Below are 21,281 nucleotides of genomic sequence, written 5' to 3' on the forward strand. Positions count from 1 at the left end.
ATAACCTAATAAGATGAGATTTAAGAATTAAGAAGTAAGAAGTAGGAAGAAGAGATTAATGTTATGGTTAGAAAGTAAACCTGGAGCTTTGCTCATAGCTAGCTAGCTAGCTATGTAGAAAATTGCCCATCTTGTTTACGAGTTTGCAGGTATGAATTTTCTAGTCCTGGATATTGGATAACGCGTTTATTATTCTAATCTTCTTCTATTCCTGGTTTTGCTGTAGGGGGGGAGGGGGGGGGGGGGGGGGGGGGTGGTCGGTTGATCGTCTTACTCGTCGGTTTAGGTTTCTCCTTGCCCACGCGATTGATTTTCGACAGTCAATATCAGATGTAAAACGTTTAGAAAGAATATCGGTAGACAGCTCATGTGGATCTATTCGAGTTGGATTCAACTCATGTTTTTGTCATAACTTAAGTGCCTCTTGCGAAACAGTAAAGAAACGTTTGAGAAATGAATCTAATTATACTATCAGGACTGAAGAGTAATAATAACAAGAAAGGTGAGCATTTTCGTGGGATTTATTACTATATCACTAAAACTTCACAACAAGAAACGCAGTTTCCAAGCTGTTGCCACTATTCCCAAGTGCTTGGGAATATCACTGGTATACAATTTCGAATTTCTCATTCGCTTTTTGCCACCAGTCATACCTATTACCCGATCCAATCCACACTAGGTGAGCTCATATTACTACCACGGGCATTGTGATCACAGTTATGCAACAAGTGCCTACAATACTTCAAGCACTCCACCGTGTTTTTTCTTCGGATGCCCGTCACTGAATCGTATATACCACTGTGGTCTGGTTTCGGTATCGAAGGGAATCTCGCTTGGATTTTCAACAGGCTTTCGCGAGCAGCAGAGACCCGTGGTGAAGACGGAGTTCTCTTAGGGATATACAGATTCAAATCTAGTTGTGGGATGCTAGTATACTTATCCTGTATCAAAGATAGACTTTGCCGAGCCGATGACCTTGTTGCTGATATAGTTTCTGATATGCCAGGAGATATTACAGGTTGGATGTTATGGCAGGTCTTCTTGCCGCCCCTCAAATTATCGTGGGGGCTTGTTGGGGACGATGGGATTGAACATGTGACGGGATCTTTGCTACTGTTGCGAGTGGCAAGCGTCGACCAGAAGCTTGCTGGCTCCGCTCCGCTTTCTGTGTTCAATTTAGGAAACGCTACATCTTGTAGGTGCTTGAACCATGACTTTTTCCCTTTGCATTGATTAGATTCAACCGACAGACTATTAAATATGGTGGCTTTTCTCGACTTGGACAACGTTTGTGAGCTCGCACATCTTCGAACTCCTGTACATGACCCAAGCGAAGAGCCAATCGCCGCAGCATTTCCAGAGCGAGCAGGTGCTTTAGGATGTGCTTTAATGATACTTTTCTTCCGTTGTATACCAGATTCAGACTTTTGACGTTTTAGGGCATCGGATTCAAAATTGTCCAGCCACGAGCATACCCTTTCTGGGGGGCTGATGGTAGTTTCGTTGAGCCACGGGCTCCGTGTTATAGGAGTTGTTGCCATGTCGCTTAACATAGGTGAACTTATTGCAGTTCGGGCATCAATTCCAATGCTATAGAGAGAGTGAGATGGGCGGACATGACTTCCTTTAGAAAGCATGTCTCCCAAAAGCCGGGATTCACGAATGGCAGTAGATATATCTGGGAGTGGGGAACGCCACTCATTGGTCGATTTCCTCGGAAGGGGAGGAAAGGAAATTACATGATCTTTAGGTGATTCTTGTTCCACGATTGTAATGAAATTGACACCGTCCTCATTTACGGCTGGCTCACATTGCCATGACCATTTGCTGATTGACATGCGTGCATCGGTGGGATCGAAGGTGCCTTTATTCTTGCTACGTCGATGATCTTGATCGGGATTTTCTAGGTGATAAAAGGAATTCCTTGCATCGTCATGTCCAGGACTTGCAATGTCATCTCGATTTGTGCTGGCCTGACTGGAGCACTCTGACTCACCTTCCAGGTGAACATGGTCTCTCTCACTTAAATGAGATTCTTGTTGACTATGCTCCTCCCAGATTACTTCGTGCACACTTTCGGGATTCCCTTCAGACAGTCGGTCAAGCCCGCCAAAATTTGTTTGAGAAATTCCCAAGAAGTTTTCCGGATTTCCCGAAATTTCTGGGTTCATAATGCATGTCGGAGAGCGGGACAAATTAGGAGAAAATGTCCTTGTGGTAGAGTTGCCAAGTTGCGAGGCCTCTTTTGAGTTATCCGATTGTGCTGCATGTATGTGAATTTCACAAGAGGAGGGACGCGCTACAGGTACCACGCCTTTATTTGTGAAAGACAATGACGATAATCTGCTCCCACGCGGTGATTGATCTCGGCTCGAGCCGCTTACGGCCGAGACAGGTAGGTGATCTTCCTGCGTATGGAGCAGACCTACTTGAAGCAATTCCATCACAGCTTCAACATCTTCTCGAGTAATGATATATGCCTCTGTACCTTGTGGTAGGTTCTCCGAGTAGGTTGGATAGCGACTCGAAAGAGAAGGTATGGCAGACATGGCCCCTGGTGTAGTCAAAAACGGCGAAGTTCCCATGGTGCTACTCATGTCAGATTTGTTGGACGCGCTGGGTCTTCTCAACGTTATAGCAGAGGGCTTCAACATTTGGTTGTTTGAGACCTTGCGAACAGTCAATCTTTCGCGAAGAGAGCGCACCGTGTCGTTATATCTAGCGCCAGCAGTGAACGATGAACTCCTGTTTCGTTCAACAAGAGGACTAGAACCAAAGAAAGCATTTCGAGTCGTTGGTTGACTTTCTTGCACATGTTGGCCGGAGTTGGGCTTCAGCAGTGGACGAAGCTTTAGTTGGTGTGTGCCAATTTCAACCGAGCTCCATCTTCTTGATACAATTGGGGCGGCTGGCTCAGACATAAGCCTTCTTTTACCCAGTCTCCTTGGTAGGCAATGATCTTTACGAGTGTTTGGTAATTTCGTGTCTTCCAGGGCTGTTGGCGCCACCTGAGTTGGAGGAAGCCAGTGCGAGTTGTAGTCTCGCTCAGCTGCAGCTAATCTCTTGGCCTCCATTTTCATTCCCTGGTTGCAGGTCCCTCTGCATCGACGCTTACGTTTCTTTCTTACACCCTCAGTATTTCTTCTGGCCTGCTTTTTGACCATAGTGAGACTTTCAGAGCTTAGTTTGCGTGCCTTGTATGGAGCAATAATTCGATCTCGAATTGACGACATACTATCCGTGGTACATGAATACTCAAGTGAACCAATGTTGGAATTCTTTGAAGATGTGGCCAACATTGGACTTCCTTCTGTCGGCAATAAAGGTGATGCCCCTGAAGATACTAGATTGACTTCGCCATGACCGCCGCGCGATCGGCTTGGTGTAGAGGGATGACGCCCTTCAAAATAATCACTTTGCGATGCATGTCGAGATATTGGAGCCGTACTGAAAGGCGATTTTTGTGAGTATTGTAGCGAATGGCCTTGCGGAGGTGTCCGAAGCCCAGGGCTATTTACAACACACAGCTGTCGCGAACTGGGAGTAAAAGACCGATCGCCACTGGAGATTTTTCTGCCCATTCCTGAAGGAAGGCTCAATATGGAAGATGGAAGTGAAGTCGGAGCATTAGGTCGTAGGGGAGATTTTTGAGAGGGCTGGTCACCAGTAAGACCCTGGCTACTAGTAATATTTGAAGCAATGGTGGATGCTGCAACAGACATAGGTTTTGGACCTTCAGGGTCTATAGGGTATGCGGAAGACATCATAAGATAGGTAATAATCACAGGTTAATTTGAAGCGGAGGATCCAAAAATAATACAAGCAAGCAGAACGTCGGTTGTAGCATCAAATTATTAGACGTGTATTAGAAGAAGGGAGAATGATCAAACTTGAGATAGTGATAGAGAACGATGGTATATCTGCATTTCAGGAAAGAACTACCGGCAGCCATAGTTCTGCCCTGGGGAAGTCGCAACCTCAAAGACCACCACTAGTGGCCTTTCTTCGTTACGAGATTGCATCTCCAATAACTTAGAAGATTGAAGCCCAAGTTTGCATGCAAAAGTTCTGCATACCTGAAGTGATATCACACATGACAGGACACTCGGTATATTGTAAATCATCCCCCCTCCATGATTTGCATTAGGGAGCGCACTAATATTCCTAGCAACGTGGAGATCCTGAATGCTCAGTTGAGGTTCTTATACTAATCATAACAGAAATCGTAAGAGGCTTCGTGCATCGCCTGTTTGACTTGGTTACAATAATAAGCCAAAGAAAGTTGACTACCAAGTAGTTATTGAAGGTCTTGGGAAGAATCCAAGCCAAGTTGGACATAAATTATTTCCACGTGACATCTCGCCAAGATCAACTATGGCAGGGCATAAGTTTGAAGCATATATTTTGGAATGTACTGCTACACACTGCAACGAGCCAACGACAAATGAATGCCAGCCCAATTTATTCCTCGCAAATCAGGTCGCCACCGTATAGCCTGTAAGCGCAATTGTTCAATTTTGTACATTCAAGACTAAAATGATGCAAAGGTATTGCGCTATACAGGACCTTGCTCGAACAATGTCTTCGGGTTCCTATTCCGACTGAGCTACAACCTAAAGGCTTCATTCATCCACTAAAACATCTTGTACGCAAACAATTCCGGCGAAATGTACGAGAACACAGCCCAAAAATTGTTGTCGCTGCACTAAAAACGGGCTATGAGGTTTGTTCTCACCATCCAGAGTCATATTCGCTACATGTTCGATACTGACGAAGTCATTGTCCAGGCAGAGGAACTTGTTCGTGCCGCTGGCGATGGCGACACAGATTCAAGGCATAAGATATACGAACTACTACACTACCGGAAATCCGTAGCTACCAGATCTGCGCTCGTTCCTCAACCTCCTAAACTAAAGATTCGTTATCCAGAAGCCATTCCAGGTGCCCCTAAGCTTCTCGAAACTCGACCTTTACCATTCGAAAAACTCTCTGGGCCTCGTCACGTACCTAAGTTTGCGAAAGCAATGGTATCAAACTTTCTTCGAATACAGAAACCCCAAAGTCCCTATTTGAGCCGGGTCTTGCGGGACAAAATAGATACCAGACAAAAGCGCGTGAATGCTCGTGAAAGAATAGAGTATTTGGAGGAGATAGCTTTCGCAGAGAATGCCTGGGAAGATCTGATTGAGGATCAGTTGGAGAATGAGGGCTTGAGTGTTGACGAGTGGAACAAGAAACAACCTGGACTGGGCTGGGGAGTTGGATTCTGGGAGAAGGACTTGCAATTGGCCGACGCTTCTGTGAAACATCTGATGGTAAACGAGGCACTCAGGGTGGTCGAACTGTCTAAGATACAACTGGAAATAGTGGACAAGGAGAAAGAACTATGGAAACGGGAAAGGGGCCAAAGGAGACATGATAAGAAACTGGCTAAATTGGAGAAGAAGTTTCAAGTCTAGCATGAGCCAATTTTAATTTAGCAATTCGATGGCTACTAATCAAGATGAGCAAGTTTGTCTGTCACATTCTCCGGTGTACTATTCTCTTCCGGGTATTTGGTCAGAGATGGCGAATAGAACTTGAGGAAATCATTGTATTCTTGCGAAAATAATCACCGCTTGTTTTATTCGTTTATTTCTCATTTAATAAATATCATAACGGGGATATAAAACCCAATTTCGCCGCGCTGATGCATCCGTATCAACATAAAGAAAAGTCATATGCATCACCCATCTCTCCACAGCCTAATAAGTGCTGTGACCTCAAATTTGCTCGTTTCATGGCTCGTCTAGTGAATGCGTAAGGTACTTAATCGTAAGTAGAACCCTCTTGTGGTTGAGGGAGCTTCTTGTTGGTTGGAGATGCCATGTATCTGGATACTGTAAGCCTCTATCTTCACTATGCAAATCTATACATTGTGAAACCTACCTTCTCAGCTCGGTCAAGGCAGTCTCCATTGTGTTGTGGCGTTGCCAGTTCGCAAGGCATGCAAACTTTGAAGGGTCGACCTAGGGCATCAGTTAGCTCCACCTACTTTTCATGGCGCTTGAAATAGTACTGACTTTGCCATCATCTTGCACACCAGGAAGGTTGATCTTATTAGTGAACTTGATAGTTGGTGGAACATCGGGATAGTTCTCTCCACAATGCATGGTAAGAGAGTAGATGCGATTCTCATGAACGCTCTATCGGTACCCCCGCTATTAGTCCAAAGCCAGTATATACTAATAAGTAGGAGTAGAAACATACGTGTGGAGGACCGAGAATCGTGCCATTCCAGTTGGACATGTATAAGTCGTCGCCGTCCGTCAGACCATAAGAGCAAGCGTCTTTAAATAACGAGAATCGTCAGAGGTTGTCAAACTTCAATGCTGGTTGACATCCGACTCACCAGCTCCGAGACCCTTTTCGCCCTTCTCCAACTCCTCGAGCAATCTAAAGTTTCTTGGTACTTTCGCCATCTTTTGGCTTTCGAAATCTTGAACTTGGAGGGTAGATAAGTGTCGGTATTTGGAAATTCAAATATCTTGAAGTTGCGCAATAGGGCAAGAGGTTGTAAATGGTTGATAAGTTTTATTGAAGCAAGGCGGCTGGTTTGATCGCGGGGTTGATCTCCAAGAATTCCGGGCGGTCAAACTCGGCTAATCCTCGGCAGAATGTCTATTTACAGTCCATCTTGATAAAGGACAACTGAACCAATGAATACACCTCAGCAATAACATTATGCCTTCTGGAAAATAATGGAAAGGTTACTATTGAAAACCAATCAATATGACGGCGCAGATTCTCGCCTCGGAGCTTGGAAACCTTATACAAGAGAGTAAAAGAAAGCATACAGATCTTAGAAATGTAAGTTCATTTCTATGAGGCCGCCATTCAGTTAGACCCCTTTACGTTGCTGATTTGACAATGTCAGGCAGCAGAAAAGAGCTTGGATGAGATCAAAGGACTGCGATCAACTTCTGAAGCCCAAATAGCTGCGGGTAAGTTTGTAGATAAAGATGCAATGTTGTCATCAGAAAATGCACCATAACTGTGACTGATTTGCAACTAGACCTCACTCAACGACCAAACTTTGTGACACCTTTCCTCATTGCTTGCGGAACCAGAAATGTCAAATTTACTGGAATCGCAGTCGTTTGCCTTCAAAGATTAGTTGTGTCTCGTGCACTTCCTAAATCAAGGCTCAAAGAAGTTTTGGAGGCACTTCGAGAAGCTACGTCAGCTGGTCTTGATGTACAGTTGAAGATCCTCCAAGCATTACCATCACTTTTGCAGAACTATGCAGGTGAATTGAAGGGGGAGCTGTTAGCTGCAGCTCTAAATATATGTACCATTCTTCAAGCAAGCAAGAATGGGATTGTTCTCAATACAGCCGCTGCCACCCTTCAGCAATTAGTTGTCTCGGTATTCGACAAAGTGGTGACAGAGGACAGTGAGTTATAGATCGATTGCCAAGCAACAGAATTTATCTAATCATGGGATAGAAATTGCTTTGGAGGTGCCTACTATAGGCGAGGCCCCAACCGAAAATGGAGTGATTCAACTACGTGCCGCCGCTTTGGATGCTTATAGAGTCTTTCACGATATATGCTTATTGACGGAAGCTCAAAAGCCTCAGTTTTTAAGATCCACAGGTCTCCCGCAAACCTTTGGACTTGAACTAATTGAATCTGTTTTAACTAATCACGCCGACATATTCTTATCACATCCTGAGCAAGCAAATATACTTCGAGTCCGAGTTATGCCATTCATCATCAGCGCACTCTCAGAGAAGTTAAACTTTGCAGTGACTGTCAGGATAACAAGAATTCTTTATACACTTCTCAGAAGGCATCTAAGTATTCTATCATCTGAAGGCGAAATGGCCTTAGGTCTTCTCACCCACATGCTTGACCACGATACTGCTTTGTGGAAACGATCACTTTGCATGGAGGTATTGAGGGGTATTTTTGCCGAAGCAGCTCTGATTAGGAGAATATTTTCCATGTATGATGCTCAGGAAGAAAAGAAAAATATACTACGAGATCTTGTTGCAGCCTTCGTTAGAGTCAGCACGGAAAAGCCTGCCGTTATTGGCCTTGGCCATCAGTCCACAATTCCAATTGCCAGTCAGGGCAACAGTTCAGACCAAGCAATGCTCGAGGCTAGCGGAGTTCCTGGTATCATTAGCAGCACTGTGAGTTCGGCCGAGCCAAGCGCTGGAGTTAGCACGCAATGGAGTACAATGAGGGTACCATGCATTGATCAGCTAGACAAGACGGATGCACCATCTATCCCAGAATCTTATATCTACGGCCTCACACTTGCATGTATTAGTGGCTTTTCCGAGGGGCTCGCAAAGTTTATCCTGCCATTGACAGTGCCTGAACGGCCTCGAAAAAAAGGTCTAAGACATTCTGAAATTGAATCAAAACTTTCAGATTCACGTTCTAGTACCCCTGATATTAAACCAATCGAGAGGAGCGCGTCTTATAAAAAGAATCCCATCCCTATCAATCCATTAACTCTCGAGGATCATCATTTATTCCAAGAGGTCAAAATCTGCGCCGGCATCGTCGACGAATGCTGGCCTGCGATCTTGGCAACTTGTTCAACTTTTCTTTATGCGGCGCTGGACCAAGAGTATTATCATGGCTTGGTCAGGTCATTTCAAAAATTTACTCATGTGGCAGGGCTTTTACGGCTTGCGACCCCACGAGACGCATTTCTGACAACCCTGGGAAAGGCGGCAGTACCGTCCAATGTCTTGACAGCCACTACAACTCAAGTGCAGAGTCCAACAACGCCTACGGCAGATGCGTCTTCTAGCTCGAGCATTTTCAATAACGCAAGAGGGCTACTAAGTGTTGATAGTTTGGTAAGCAACCCGGAACGGAACAGGCATGTATCTGTTGATGTATCTGGTTCGTCCCTCAACACACGCAATTTGCTTTGCCTTCGCGCACTACTGAATCTAGGGATCGCGTTGGGACCCACGCTTGATTCGGCGTGGGTGATTGTTCTTGGTACATTGCAACAAGCTGATTTGGTAATATTTTCGAGTTCCAAATCCGTGAGAACTCCCACCACACCAAGGCCAGAGAGCCAGGATATTAACAATACTTCTGCATTATTGGCAAACTTTGGTACCGAAATCAAAGCAGTCGAAACCGCCGCCACAAGATTGCTAGAGAGTACTATTGATTTCCCTAATGAACCATTTGTGGCTGTTGTTTCAGCTCTTTGTGACTTGTTCAGCAAAGAGGAAATTCTCAAGATACCAGAAAAACCAGTACCTTCTAATCCATCACCGCCTGAAGAAAAAAGGCCGTCTTACGCTCATAAGCGGGCCCATAGTATTGTTACAGCAACTTCTACGCAGAATCAAGAGGATCTGTTTGCATTAGCAAAATTGGGCGATATTGCAAGCATTAATATCGATAGATTGACGACACACGAGCCTGGTGCTAGCGGATGGCAGATTCTGACATCAGAATTAATTTCTGCTTCTTGTTCTCTCACTGCAACGCCTTCTGTCAGGCTCAGAGCTGCGGAGATTCTTGTCAGAATTGTGATTGAAGCGGCAACCTCTACACTCGCAGACTCCGAAGTTCGACGAGGTCTCGTCCAAACCATGCTACTTCAGGCGTTGAGTCGTGCCCTTCACCCACTTCGAGTGGAAGATAGACAAGTCACTGTAGCCATACATTCGACCGATGTCGAAGTTCACAAGACTATACTTGAGGGTCTCAAAAGCATCCTTGAGCAATGTGGAGAGAAGCTAATTAGTGGTTGGGATATTGCGTTTGAAATTATCGGTAGTGTATTCATGAATTTTGACAGTGAAGCAAAAGTAACCGCTACTCGATCTGCCAAACTAGTCCGCTCTGCTTTCAATTCTCTTCAGCTCATTTGTTCCGACTTCCTTTCTTCATTGCCGAATTCTTGCTTTCTAATACTTGTCGACACTCTTTATCATTTTTGTACACAAGATGATGATCTCAACATTTCACTGACGGTAAAACGCACCCCCAAAAATTATCTTTCATTTCTAATGATTTTTAGACTGTTACTTTCTTCTGGGTGTTGTCAGATTTCATCTCTAGTAGAACCAGTTCTTTTTCACTCAGCCCTGATCTTATCGAAGATTCAACCGAGGAAGCTCTAATTGAAAAGGCATCTGGTGACGACCGGGCCGTCTCAGACGCAGCTTTATGGATGCTTCTCTTACTACGGCTCACATCTGTTACGGCAGATGAAAGACTGGAGCTCAGAAATAGTGGGTGCGGACTACCATTCGAGAGGGACTTTTTCTAACTGCTTCAGGCGCAATTCAAACATTGCTAAGAATATTTGATGCATACGGAGATCAGCTCAGCGCAGTAGCGTGGTCTATGTGTCTGAAATCGGTCATTTTTAGATTGCTGTCCTCAATAGAGGCACATTTACAATCTATGACTGACCCTACGCCGACGCTTACAGTATCTGATAAAGACAAGATAGGATGGAATGAGACTACTGTCGTGGTTTTGAGCGGCATTACCAATCTATTGGCCGATTATCTAGATGTCCTCACCAACCATCCCACATTTGAAAGCTCTTGGAAAACACTTTTAGAACATTTTAAAACAATGTTAGATTTCAAGATTCTCGAAGTCAACACAGCTGTCTTCAAGGCCTTACAACAAATCCTTTCCCGTGGTAATATCAAGGAAGGCACAAAAACAAATTTTACCCGATCTTCAATTGATATGGCATGGAGTCTTTGGTCTGATTCCCTACCTTCAGTGAACATCGATGCGTTGGATAAACGTGTTGACAATCAGGATTATCTGGTTGCTTATGTATCTGCTCTTCATGAGATTTATCGTCTCGTGCAGAAAGATCTCGATGCAAATCGAGTCAAAAGAATGCTTACTCTACTCCGGGAAGCTATACAACAAGCGAACGCCTCGACATATTCCGCAGATATCGAGTATCTTACACCACTACAATCTCAAGTATTAGAATCGCTTAAAATGATTCGCACCGATATTGAGGGAGTTCCTGCCACCTTAATTAGCCAGGTTGCCGAATTTGTTGCATTGGCTTTCGTGCCGAAAGATACTACTTCTAACGTCCAGAGGCCAACATACGTAGCTCTGTCCAAAGCTTCGATGGTATTATCCGAAAAGCTCATTCTATCACATTCCTCGGAACCAGATATATACACGAGCGGTGCAGTTTCTTCCTCTTTGTCCGCGCTTGCAAATCCCATTGTCACAAAGTACTCGTTTCCTATAATTTCAAAGAGCATATCGCCTTGGCGTCAGGCCACAACGTCAGCACTTGCCATCCTGGGTGCCATTTTGCCAATCATGCCAACTGTTACCTTGAATGACGAAGCTGTACGGTCTATATGGGCCTCGACGGTGAGCATAGCTATAGGAATTACCTCTGCAGAATTTGATGCTGCGGCAAAATTAGCCGATATAAAAGATGACCAGGATTTCGACATTGCATCTTTTCTAACCTTGCGCGAACTTATTACGCCCGCCCTGGGCTCCCAAGTCATACCTGATCGAATTCGTCGCACTTACACTGAATCACTCTTCCACATGTCTATCGTCCACCCTGCACAGCCCAGCGAGCTTCCGCAGCCCGACCAGGAACTACTAGCCACCTTATATCAAACCCGCAAAGGTCGTACTGTAGATCCCATCCCCTCACCCCGCGCAAAAATGAGCTACGTTTGTTTCGATGAACTTATCTCTCTTGTCACTCTCAACGATGGCTCTGTGCCGCGCATCAAGCTCGCCCAAGCAGCTGCACCGTACTTAATACTCAGATCAGGTCTTGCTCTTCGTGCATATATTGCTGATCAACCACTGCGCGGTCGTATGCCACAACCGTTATCCCAACGCAAAGAACTTTTATACATTCTTAAGAAGCTTGTCGAGTTGAAGTGTGAAAGCGAGGCAATCCCAGATACACCGGGTGTGGAGAGTGAAGGCAAAAAGCATTTACATCGATTATATCCGTTGTTTGTGAAGGCTATGGGAGCGGCAGCGAGGGATCAAGAGCTCTTGGAATGGATTGGGAAAGCGTTAGAGGAGGTAGGGATGGAGTTTGGGCTTTGATGAAAGATAACTATGATTTTCTAAGATTGTTTGAGATAAAATCTGGGAAAGCATATCAGAGCGCATTAGAAACCTGGCGTTGGTGCTTTTCGTTACACTTTAAATTGCATTAAGGCCTACATCTTTAGCTTGAACTGGAACCTGTATGTTTTCGCCGTTGTCTTTCCATGTCAAATGTCCAAAATCATAAATTTCAAATAAGTTTAATTTTATGTTTGAGAGGATTTTAAGTTTGTCTGAGTTGCAAAGACTACCTCTTCAATGCTTGGGTAGGTAAAAGGTATTTTTTGTCAGCAGCATCTGACCCCGCCATAATAAATACAATATACAGTGGCTCGCTCATAAACGCATATCGCTGATAGTCATACATTCAACTCCCCTCCTACATTCCGGGTCCCTGTTCTCGATTGCTTTTTAGCTCGTCGCCTTTTTTCTTCTTCATGTCATGTTATATCGTGAGTTTACTTTCTGGTGGCGTTTTCAAAAGACGCAAGCATGCTTCTCTTCATCTCGTCATTCGGGGATTCGTTCTCTGTACTCGTTTGCTCGGCGCTCTTTTGTCCTTTCAAGACCTTCGCGGCCATGGTTTTCGCTTGTGCATCGCCAACCTTCCCGTATACTGCCATGGCGCTAGCAATCATGCTTCCGATATCCCCCACATTTCCAGGGACAACAACGGCGGTACCCTCTTTGGCGAGCTTGCCAAATGCGTCAACATACTTTTCAGCTACACTGAGACTGACAGCCCCTTGAGCTGATTCCTCTCCTGAAGCAATTGCCTGAGCTACCGCCTCGATTCCTGCAGCTGTAGCTTTTGCCTTTAGCAAAATAGCTTCGGCCTCACCACTTGCCATATTGATTTGTTCGCTTCTCAAAGCCTCAGATGCCAAGATCACACTTTGCTTTCGTCCCTCTGCGATATTGATGGCGCTTTGTCTTTGACCTTCGGAATCGAGAATTTCCGCACGTTTGCTGCGCTCAGCAGTAACTTGTCTATGCATAGCCTCCATAACTCCTTCCGGTGTGTGAATATCCCTAATTTCGTAACGCAAACAAATTACACCCCATTCCTGTGCGGCTTCATTGATAGCAGCTGTGATGTTGGTGTTCAAGGCGGCACGCTCCTTGAGGACTTGATCGAGGGTAAGTTGTCCGATTTCCGAACGCATAGTTGTTTGTGCCAGTTGAGAGATGGCATATTCTGCATCCTCGACTCCATAACTTGAGATATGTTAGTGTATTCCCTGACCGGGAGGTAAAGGTTGGTTACCTAGCCTTATAGGCATCAAAGACTCGAGTATAAAGCACGCCATCGAGTTCCAGAGTAACGTTGTCGGTGGTGATCGCACTTTGGCTAGGAATCTCGATTGCAGACTCCTTCAAGCTCTTGACGTATGCTATCTTATCTATTATTGGCAATAGAATGGCGAGACCAGGCTCCAATATGCGGTTGAACTTTCCCATCCGTTCTACAATCCATGCTGTTTGCTGGGGAACGAATCGAATAATGGTATTTGCGGGTAAAGAAGGTCGCTGAAAATATGAAGTCGGTAAATTCGAGTTACCAATTCCCATCAATCCGCTATTCGGCGCTCTTATTCTGGAAGAGGCATGGAGCTGTCGCTGCTGTTGTGTGTATCTTTGAGAGAGAATGGTTTGAGCTCTAGGTAATAGTACTCGAGATGTAATTTTTGGCAGGGAGGCCGAGAGACTATGAGATAGTCCCGGCGCACTCATGGCCATGCGATAGGTTGCCTCTAGAGACATCGTTTCGGTTCGAATATTTGTATGGAGGCAATAACTGTCTCTCGTAATGTCCTTTTAACATCATAGAGCATGCATGGCGGAGCTGGTCCGAGAAGTTGAAGACTAGCGGCCGCGTCTCCGTGCTGATAAGCTCCTTCCGAGCTCTCACTTTCTACTAACAATTTATAAACTTACTGTACTACGAGTGTTACAGCACATTTGATACGTTTGATACATTATATTCTCTCAAACTTGGCGACATACGATTTTTTGGGGCCACGACTCCACCAATTATAGTTTTAACTTCATTAATCAATCCAGATCATTTCGACAAGATGTCCGAATACTGGAAATCAACGGTAATTTCTAAAATCCACTCCTAGCCTGCAACCACTCTAACACTTTCAATAGCCTAGTTACTGGTGCAAGCACTGTAAACAATATGTCAAAGATACCAAGCTCGAGAAAGCAAACCACGAAGCCAGTCCGCGACATCAAGGCAATCTCAAGCGTTTCCTGCGCGACCTACACCGTGGCCACGAGAAAGACGAACGGGAAAAAGACCGTGCCAAAAATGAAATCGCCCGTCTAAATGGCATAGTGAGTGGAAGTGGCGAAGCAGGAGGTTCCTCACAATCGTCGCGACCTAGTTCTTCCACGCCGAAACCTCCAGCGACAGCCGCGCAGCGAAAACAACAACTGGCGCAATTAGCAGAGCTAGGCGTTAGCGTTCCAGATGAATTTAGATCTGATTTGGCCATGGCGGGCGAATGGCAAGTCACTTCTGAGCGCGTTATTGATGATGGAAGCGGAGAAACGAAACCAGATGCGCTTGCATTGGGTGTTCGGAAGAGAGAAGCCGAGGATGAAGATGAGGAGGCAAAAGAAGCGAAGAAGAGAAGATGGGGTACGGCGATCCGCACATATCCTACGGAGAATAACGACGATGACTTAGATGCTTTGTTGAGCCATAACAGTAAAGGCAAGGGTCCCGATGTGAAGCCCGAAACGAACGACGGTATCAGTATAAAGACAGAGACAAAGCCGGAAGAAGCAGCAGAACCTTCATTGAATAGCGGAAAGGAAGAACCAGTTGTGAAACCCGAAATAGAAGAAAATGTCGAAATCGACATAAAGCAGATTCCAGAGGCCACAGAGCAGAACAGTGAGCCCGCAGCGTCAGGAGTCGTTTTCAAGAAGAGAAAAGCCAAGAATATTCGCCAACGATGAAACGCCACAATCAGAATTACATATCAATTCACTCAAAATCAAGCAACCCATTCCGGGCATAGAAACCCCATTATTGGAAACATTGCAGAATATTGAACAGAAAAGTTCGCGCAAACCTGATTATAGGAGGGAAGATCTTCATGCTGCGGAGGCGGGACACAAACATACCTACTGATATGGGTCTGGTATGGTCTTCAATTCCATCTCGCCATAGAACTTAACTTTGTAAAGAAGTTTATCATATTGATGCAACAGTGGAAATTCCGTTAAGAAAACCTCCTAGCATTTTGGCTAGCGGATGGAGAGGTAGGTGCTTAGCTGCATGTATGTACTTTGTGCAAAGTGGAAAGAAGAGCTCCCAATTCCGACTCCATGCAACTAATCATTTGTACATGAAGACCAAGAAAGTTACCCGAGAAAGTTTTATCTCGGGTATTCTTAGGAGAGTTAGTTGGCGCATTAAAACTTATTAGCACTCTACAATTCACATATTGCGCCTCAATATTACGCACAATCTACATCTGATTATTTAACAGTATAATTTGAGTCTATCCATAACTAAGTAGCCCCTGGTCCCTCTCCCTGCGAGCACACCTCATCCTCAACCCCATCCCAAAAACAGCCTTTCTGCACCATGAGTCCGGTGAAATACCCATACCTACAAGCCCGTGAATTTTGGCTGCACACTATAGAAGTATACTATGTAGGTTCCTTAATAAATGACTCCATCGCCAATTACGCCTATAAACAGTTGTAATATATCGCCTCTCAAAGTCCTCTCCACTCCGTTCATCCACAATCTCGCTAGTTGAAAAAAAGAATACCGCTGTGTACATACATGTAAGTCATGTGTACTGGCTAGTGTGCAGAAAAGAAATACATCGCAGTGTCAATTCGACTTCGCTAATTATTCATGCATCGCATTACATTGTATCATCTCATCATGAACAATCTCTCCCCCTATCAATTTACTCCTCTCTTTACTGGGATATTTCGTTGTTGGATAGGTTTTGTAAATTTGATCCTAGTTGTTTCCCATTCTCTTCTGTTGGACTCATGAGAGCTGGGGTATCCGGTGTAAGCGTAAGCTGGGGTGTGACAATGCTGGTATCGATTTTCGGTGCTGGCATCTGCAGTCCCATTGGAACGTGGTGGTCGGGCTTTGGTTGCTGGGGAGAATCTCGAGGTCGCAGAGTCTCCATGCTTACATCCATGTCTTGAGAAGCGGTCTCATCAGGGCTTCCGCGTCTAGAACCCGATGCTTCATGCGCATTTTCAACGTGGACTGCATCCGTTTTCTCGTTGTCATTTTCTTTTTCAATCATGGCCGTTAGGCTCCGAAAATTGAACATAGACTCAGCTCCCGTATCGCCATCTTCGTTCCCCTCATTTGTATCTGTAACACCAGGACTTTCAATACTTGTAGAAGACCCTTGAGGATTGGTACCGTTCCCTGACTCAGCTACTGAAGATGAGGCGCTAGATGCGGTACTCATTTGTCGTAAGTGAGAAGGCTTGTCAGGGCTTGTAGGTGAAGGGATAGACTGATGGGTCTCTAGCAAGCTAGAACTCGTCGAAGGATCTAAATGCTGAGTACCAAGAAGCCCGTTATCCGTGGCACTCCCGTCGTTACCTAAATAAGGGTGAGCCACACCTTTTCCTTTTCCCTGTAGAGGCTCCTCGACTTCTTCGGGTGTCACCTCCGTGGCCAAATTGCTTGCGACACTATCACCTCTCCTTCGCCCAGTAAGAGTGGCAGCTAGACTGTTGCCAAGGTTCAACATACTCGAACTAGCCGAATGTCCGTTAGTGCCATATATCGATTTTCTCTCTTTTTTCTCTTTCTTTTTGTCTTCTTTGGCCTGCTTCTTTGCATTTTTCGCGGCCTCCTTGGCGGCTTCTTTCTCGGCCTTCTTCTTCCGTTCCTCTTCGGCCACGATACTGAGTCTAATCGCCTCGGCCATCATCATATCCTCGACGTCCCTCGTTCTCCGAGCAGCATGAGAATCCCGACCTTCCCTACGCGCTTGACCAGACGACTCAGCTGCAGTCCTGGAACTAGTATCGCGGTTCGAAGGGGTGGCAGATCCGCTATTGTCAGGATCGCTACGGTTTCTACCGAAGCGACTTCGTCCGAAAACATAGCTGCGATTTTCCGAGGTTCCGGGAAGTACATAGGCAGCGGCGTGTAGTGCGGAGGCGGCAGCATTCTTTTTAGCCTTTCGCAGGTTAGCAGCTTCAAGCTTTGCTGACCAGTCTGGTCTGATGCGGTCAGTCGTAATGACATTTGAATCATTCGCTGACAATGAAGTAGCCCGGCGCCTGTTGTCTACTCTTGGTGCAAGCCCCGGACTTGTTATAGGCGGTGAAGTGATCGACGATGACGATGACATGGCTGAAGAAAAGTTGGCCAGTTCTCGAGATGGCTTTGCATAAACAAGCCCACGGCGGAAAGGAGGGGGCTCGTATGTCACGCCAAACTCGGGTCGTTGACAGTAAGGGCAAGCGGCTGGTTCCGAAACCAGCATTTCTGTATCCTCGGCTTGATCGGGCGCGGGCTGTGGTGGACCATGGTGTTCTGGCGTGTGTGGATCTGGTCTCTTAATTTGTACAAAGCATTCCGAGCAAATACTTTGGTCGCAACATCGAGTCCTATTGAGATAAGGGGGGTAAAATATCAAGCATATTGAACATTCAACAGCGTCTTTGTACAGAAAAGCCTCGATAGCTTGACCATTTACTTGGGAATCTCTGGGTAATTGGATCTCACGCGGTGCCGAATCCGACGCCGAGGGTTCCTTCGACGAAGATTTCAGACCTAACGTTTTAGCTCGAGGTCGAAGCAAAGAAGTAGAAGTGGCAGGCGCATTAAGGGGCGATGTTGGAGATGACGTATTGAAAGATGAGTGTGACGGAGAGCGGCCAACCGATGTGTCATATGAAGCAGATTGGCTTCGTGAAGCTATTGGCACAGTCAAATTTTGTAGATTCGAGCTTGGTGCATTCGTGGAATTGGAAGAATGAGGCCTGGCACTGTCTTCGGAGGGTATTTCATCCGCGGCTGGAATGGGAAGACCTCGTCCCGCAGCGACCAACTGATGTTCGGTCCAATCACTCTCGTAATCCTCTAGCCCCCTCCAAAACGGTGCAACTCGTCGTTCAATCTCGTACATGTCAGCATAATGACTAGGCATCAAATATCATAGTCTTTAACATACCATCAACTGCCTTACTATTGCCTTGTTGAAATCTTCTGGGCCAGTATAGACGCCCATTGTGACCAAATATCCGCCATCTACATGCTCTTCCCTAATACTTCTCTCTCGCTCTTCTACTCTTGCAACTCTCTCCCTTTCGAGCCTCCTCATTTGTCGCTCGGCCGCTGTCTCCTTCCTCTCCGGCAATTCGTTATTCGATCCGCCTCCCACAATAGATGCTACCAAATTACGCCTGCTGCCTCTGCCAGTACGAGAAGGGTATGGATCGTGGTCGGATGGAGAAGTTGGACCACTCGTACCGGCGTCATGATGTCGATGTCTATCCCCGCCATGCGAGTCGTCCCGCGACTGGTGCTGACCCATTTTGCAGTCGCAATGTCCGCAGAATTAGAAACCAACTGTTCATCGAGGATTGGGGCTGGGAAGAGCTATATCCAAGATGAAGTCTCGAGTCGGCTTGCGCTGCCAACTTCTCGAGATTGAGTGAATGTTGTGAATTTATGCAGGTTCTCGGCAAGCGTGGGGAGTTGTGAGTGTAAGGTTTATTATATCGCCTGAGCCACAGTACAGTTCCACTCCCAATCTGGATCACACGAGCTAAATTCAGATAAAGACGAGTTGGGTACCCTTTTTCGTTGTTGACAAGAGGGGCGAGACGGTACAATCAGCTGCGACCTTTGTGATAAGGAAAAGTCGTCTGGGTTCGGCTTGTGATAATCCTATTCTTGGCCAGATGATGGATTTTTTGAGGAGGTAGCAGAGCTTAGATAAATTGCAGATGAAGGGAGTCGGAAGAAAGAATGGCGGAGTGGCTTTATTTCTTATACTCGTATTCCTGTACCCAATCGACACAAAGGCTATATCCCTACGAGATTGTAGATCTCTTGAAGCGTATGATGGAATAGTGGGTAGGAGCAGTCCAAAGTTAAATTTCTAGGAGTGTGATGACGGTGGAGGTCGAGAGATGGACAAAGCCTTTAATATAACAATGCAGTTCATGCAAGAGAAAGTTGGAAGGGGGAATTCCTCTTGTGGAGAGCCGTCTTGGAGAGAGCGGTGTTCCGGGGGGAAGTATAGGATTGAAGGATTGGAGAATTGAACAGTCGAACAATTGGAGAGTTGGGAAAGAATGGCACACTCAATGTTATGTTTGCAATCCATACATAGGTCGTAAGCAAGTATTCAATCAATATATTACGACTTCGCAGTCGTGGCCAGACGGATTCCATATGACAGGTAAACGATGGCCAAAGCCAAAGATTATAAAAATGGGTGGGAAGGCCGCTTTTTCCGACCGAATGAAAGCAGGTACGAATGAATTATTCCGGAACAGTACGCTGTCTACCCACTCGTATCTCTCGACCTTTGCGGTATAAACATCAACACAGTTTTGACATCTCCCAAGCGTTCACGTCAAATGCGCCCGTTTTCAGCCATAAGCATGAGGGAAACGGGAGCAAGCCATCAATATCATCCATGCAATCATAACACCATGCCTCCACCATTCCCAAGTCCTGTGTGTCTGATATTCAGCGTCGTTTCCATACGGTCTACATCGGCTTTTCCCTTCGATTCTAGTCAGTTTTTGACTTTTCCTAGATAGACATTTCCAGTCCAATTGACTTATTAGTACCGTACTTTTACAACGCCGGTACGTACTAAGAGCGCGAGCTTGGAATATTGGGTAGAGAGGAGGTATGATCCGTCCGTGGATCCCGATCTAGAATCTCATCCTTCGGGTCGTACCTTGCTCTGGCGTTGATGAACTGTCAACCCGAGGTTAATTAGTGGAATTTCTGAACCTGTGCTATTGTGCCTGGCTGTGATTCTCCATTCGCACACTCCTGTCTGCCCATATATACCACAGAATTCCCGACATCATCCACCTTTCAGCACATTCGAAGCACTTCTTCTTCGAGATGCCTTGACACGATGTCTTTCACCAAACAAATTGAGGGGCGGGCGAGGGGCTTGGTGCTTTACATACATTACCGGTAGGTCCTTTATCCTTGGTAACCTTACAATCACAGTCCCGGATATTTGGGATTTGCCAAGTTTCAACGCGATATAAAATGCTCTCGGTGGACAGTGGTTCCTATGTATATGCATATCGACCGACCCTTTGAAATTACATGGATCGACTTCCCCAGTCTGCATGATTGGAATAGAAGATTAATCATGCAATGCGCCAGAATATAGGTATAGATACAACGTCTCCTCCGCCATCAACACTGACAATCAATGATCGGTGATCAATGATGAATGATGAATTTGAAGCGGCCGGAAGACATCAAAGTACGCCGATATCGAACCTCAGCACAAAACGCACCAGATGAATCTCCCCGTGATTCTAGATTTCTCACTATTTTAGGGCTGCTCATTCCACTGAGACTTGTTGTTGAGAGATCTAGTCATCGTCTAATTGAGCGACCTGCCATTGAGTCGGTCAATAATCGGGGTGTTCGGATTAGTTAGAACTTAGTGAGAACTCAAAGGTTCCAGGTTGGCTCGGTTGGCTCGGTTGGCTCTGAACAATCAAAAGATCAACAGGGTCTTCACAGATATCAGCGAGATCAGATGGATCTATCGCATGAACTTTCTTCCCTTCGCTATCGTGTCTCTTGTTTCGTCTCGTCTCCTCTTTTTCCCCCTCCCTCAAATTCTCTCACACACGCGCGTAAGTCTCTACTTGAAAGATGAAACTCATCAAATTGAGATGATACCAGTTTAGACCAGAAGATGGCCTCCAACGCGAAAATCGAACTGGAATACGCCCTTGAAGCATTGTGGCTGGGAAGACCTTATTAATGGTGGTCTACCTCAGCCAACCTGCGGGAAATTCCCTAGAAAAACTGGCTTCGCTTCACAGATTGAGACATCGAGGGGTCACCGGTACAATTTGCATTGACATTTCTGCCAAACAAGAGTTCTTTGATTAGATATGGATAAAAAAGTCGAATGATTTAGGGTAATTCAAATCTCAAAT

The 21,281-nt window shown here is 45.6% G+C and overlaps 7 protein-coding genes across 7 annotated transcripts; 3 read left to right on the forward strand and 4 right to left on the reverse strand.

Annotated features, from left to right (window-relative positions):
- Window positions 1-368: 368 nt before the first annotated feature.
- Window positions 369-3,860, reverse strand: BCIN_01g08700 (hypothetical protein). The gene has a single exon (XM_024690777.1). It carries the CDS (start codon window positions 3,765-3,767, stop codon window positions 657-659), a length of 3,111 nt encoding a protein of 1,036 aa, XP_024546546.1. The 5' UTR covers window positions 3,768-3,860; the 3' UTR covers window positions 369-656.
- Window positions 3,861-4,332: 472 nt separating this feature from the next.
- On the forward strand, window positions 4,333-5,578 carry BCIN_01g08710 (hypothetical protein). The gene is made up of 3 exons (XM_024690778.1): window positions 4,333-4,497; window positions 4,548-4,723; window positions 4,788-5,578. Exons 1-3 carry the CDS (start codon window positions 4,449-4,451, stop codon window positions 5,457-5,459), a joined length of 897 nt encoding a protein of 298 aa, XP_024546547.1. The 5' UTR covers window positions 4,333-4,448; the 3' UTR covers window positions 5,460-5,578.
- A 2-nt stretch (window positions 5,579-5,580) lies between these two features.
- Bcmms2 lies at window positions 5,581-6,583 on the reverse strand. The gene is made up of 5 exons (XM_001560901.2): window positions 6,392-6,583; window positions 6,250-6,329; window positions 6,063-6,185; window positions 5,929-6,008; window positions 5,581-5,872 (listed from the first exon to the last, which is right to left on the reverse strand). The coding sequence occupies exons 1-5, from the start codon at window positions 6,459-6,461 to the stop codon at window positions 5,809-5,811; spliced, it is 417 nt and encodes a 138-aa protein (XP_001560951.1). The 5' UTR covers window positions 6,462-6,583; the 3' UTR covers window positions 5,581-5,808.
- A 129-nt stretch (window positions 6,584-6,712) lies between these two features.
- Bcmon2 lies at window positions 6,713-12,296 on the forward strand. Its single transcript, XM_024690779.1, has 6 exons — window positions 6,713-6,849; window positions 6,917-6,983; window positions 7,055-7,435; window positions 7,488-10,000; window positions 10,048-10,261; window positions 10,309-12,296. Exons 1-6 carry the CDS (start codon window positions 6,772-6,774, stop codon window positions 12,099-12,101), a joined length of 5,046 nt encoding a protein of 1,681 aa, XP_024546548.1. The 5' UTR covers window positions 6,713-6,771; the 3' UTR covers window positions 12,102-12,296.
- Window positions 12,297-12,299: 3 nt separating this feature from the next.
- Window positions 12,300-13,951, reverse strand: BCIN_01g08740 (hypothetical protein). Its single transcript, XM_001560898.2, has 2 exons — window positions 13,372-13,951; window positions 12,300-13,322 (listed from the first exon to the last, which is right to left on the reverse strand). Exons 1-2 carry the CDS (start codon window positions 13,866-13,868, stop codon window positions 12,563-12,565), a joined length of 1,257 nt encoding a protein of 418 aa, XP_001560948.1. The 5' UTR covers window positions 13,869-13,951; the 3' UTR covers window positions 12,300-12,562.
- A 92-nt stretch (window positions 13,952-14,043) lies between these two features.
- Window positions 14,044-15,590, forward strand: BCIN_01g08750 (hypothetical protein). The gene is made up of 2 exons (XM_001560897.2): window positions 14,044-14,206; window positions 14,259-15,590. Exons 1-2 carry the CDS (start codon window positions 14,183-14,185, stop codon window positions 15,075-15,077), a joined length of 843 nt encoding a protein of 280 aa, XP_001560947.1. The 5' UTR covers window positions 14,044-14,182; the 3' UTR covers window positions 15,078-15,590.
- Window positions 15,591-15,593: 3 nt separating this feature from the next.
- Window positions 15,594-19,550, reverse strand: Bcsip5. The gene is made up of 2 exons (XM_001560896.2): window positions 18,296-19,550; window positions 15,594-18,241 (listed from the first exon to the last, which is right to left on the reverse strand). The coding sequence occupies exons 1-2, from the start codon at window positions 18,656-18,658 to the stop codon at window positions 16,058-16,060; spliced, it is 2,547 nt and encodes an 848-aa protein (XP_001560946.1). The 5' UTR covers window positions 18,659-19,550; the 3' UTR covers window positions 15,594-16,057.
- Window positions 19,551-21,281: the final 1,731 nt, after the last annotated feature.

The sequence above is a fragment of the Botrytis cinerea genome, chromosome 1 (genome assembly GCF_000143535.2).
Source record: "Botrytis cinerea B05.10 chromosome 1, complete sequence".
Classification (NCBI taxonomy): domain Eukaryota; kingdom Fungi; phylum Ascomycota; class Leotiomycetes; order Helotiales; family Sclerotiniaceae; genus Botrytis; species Botrytis cinerea.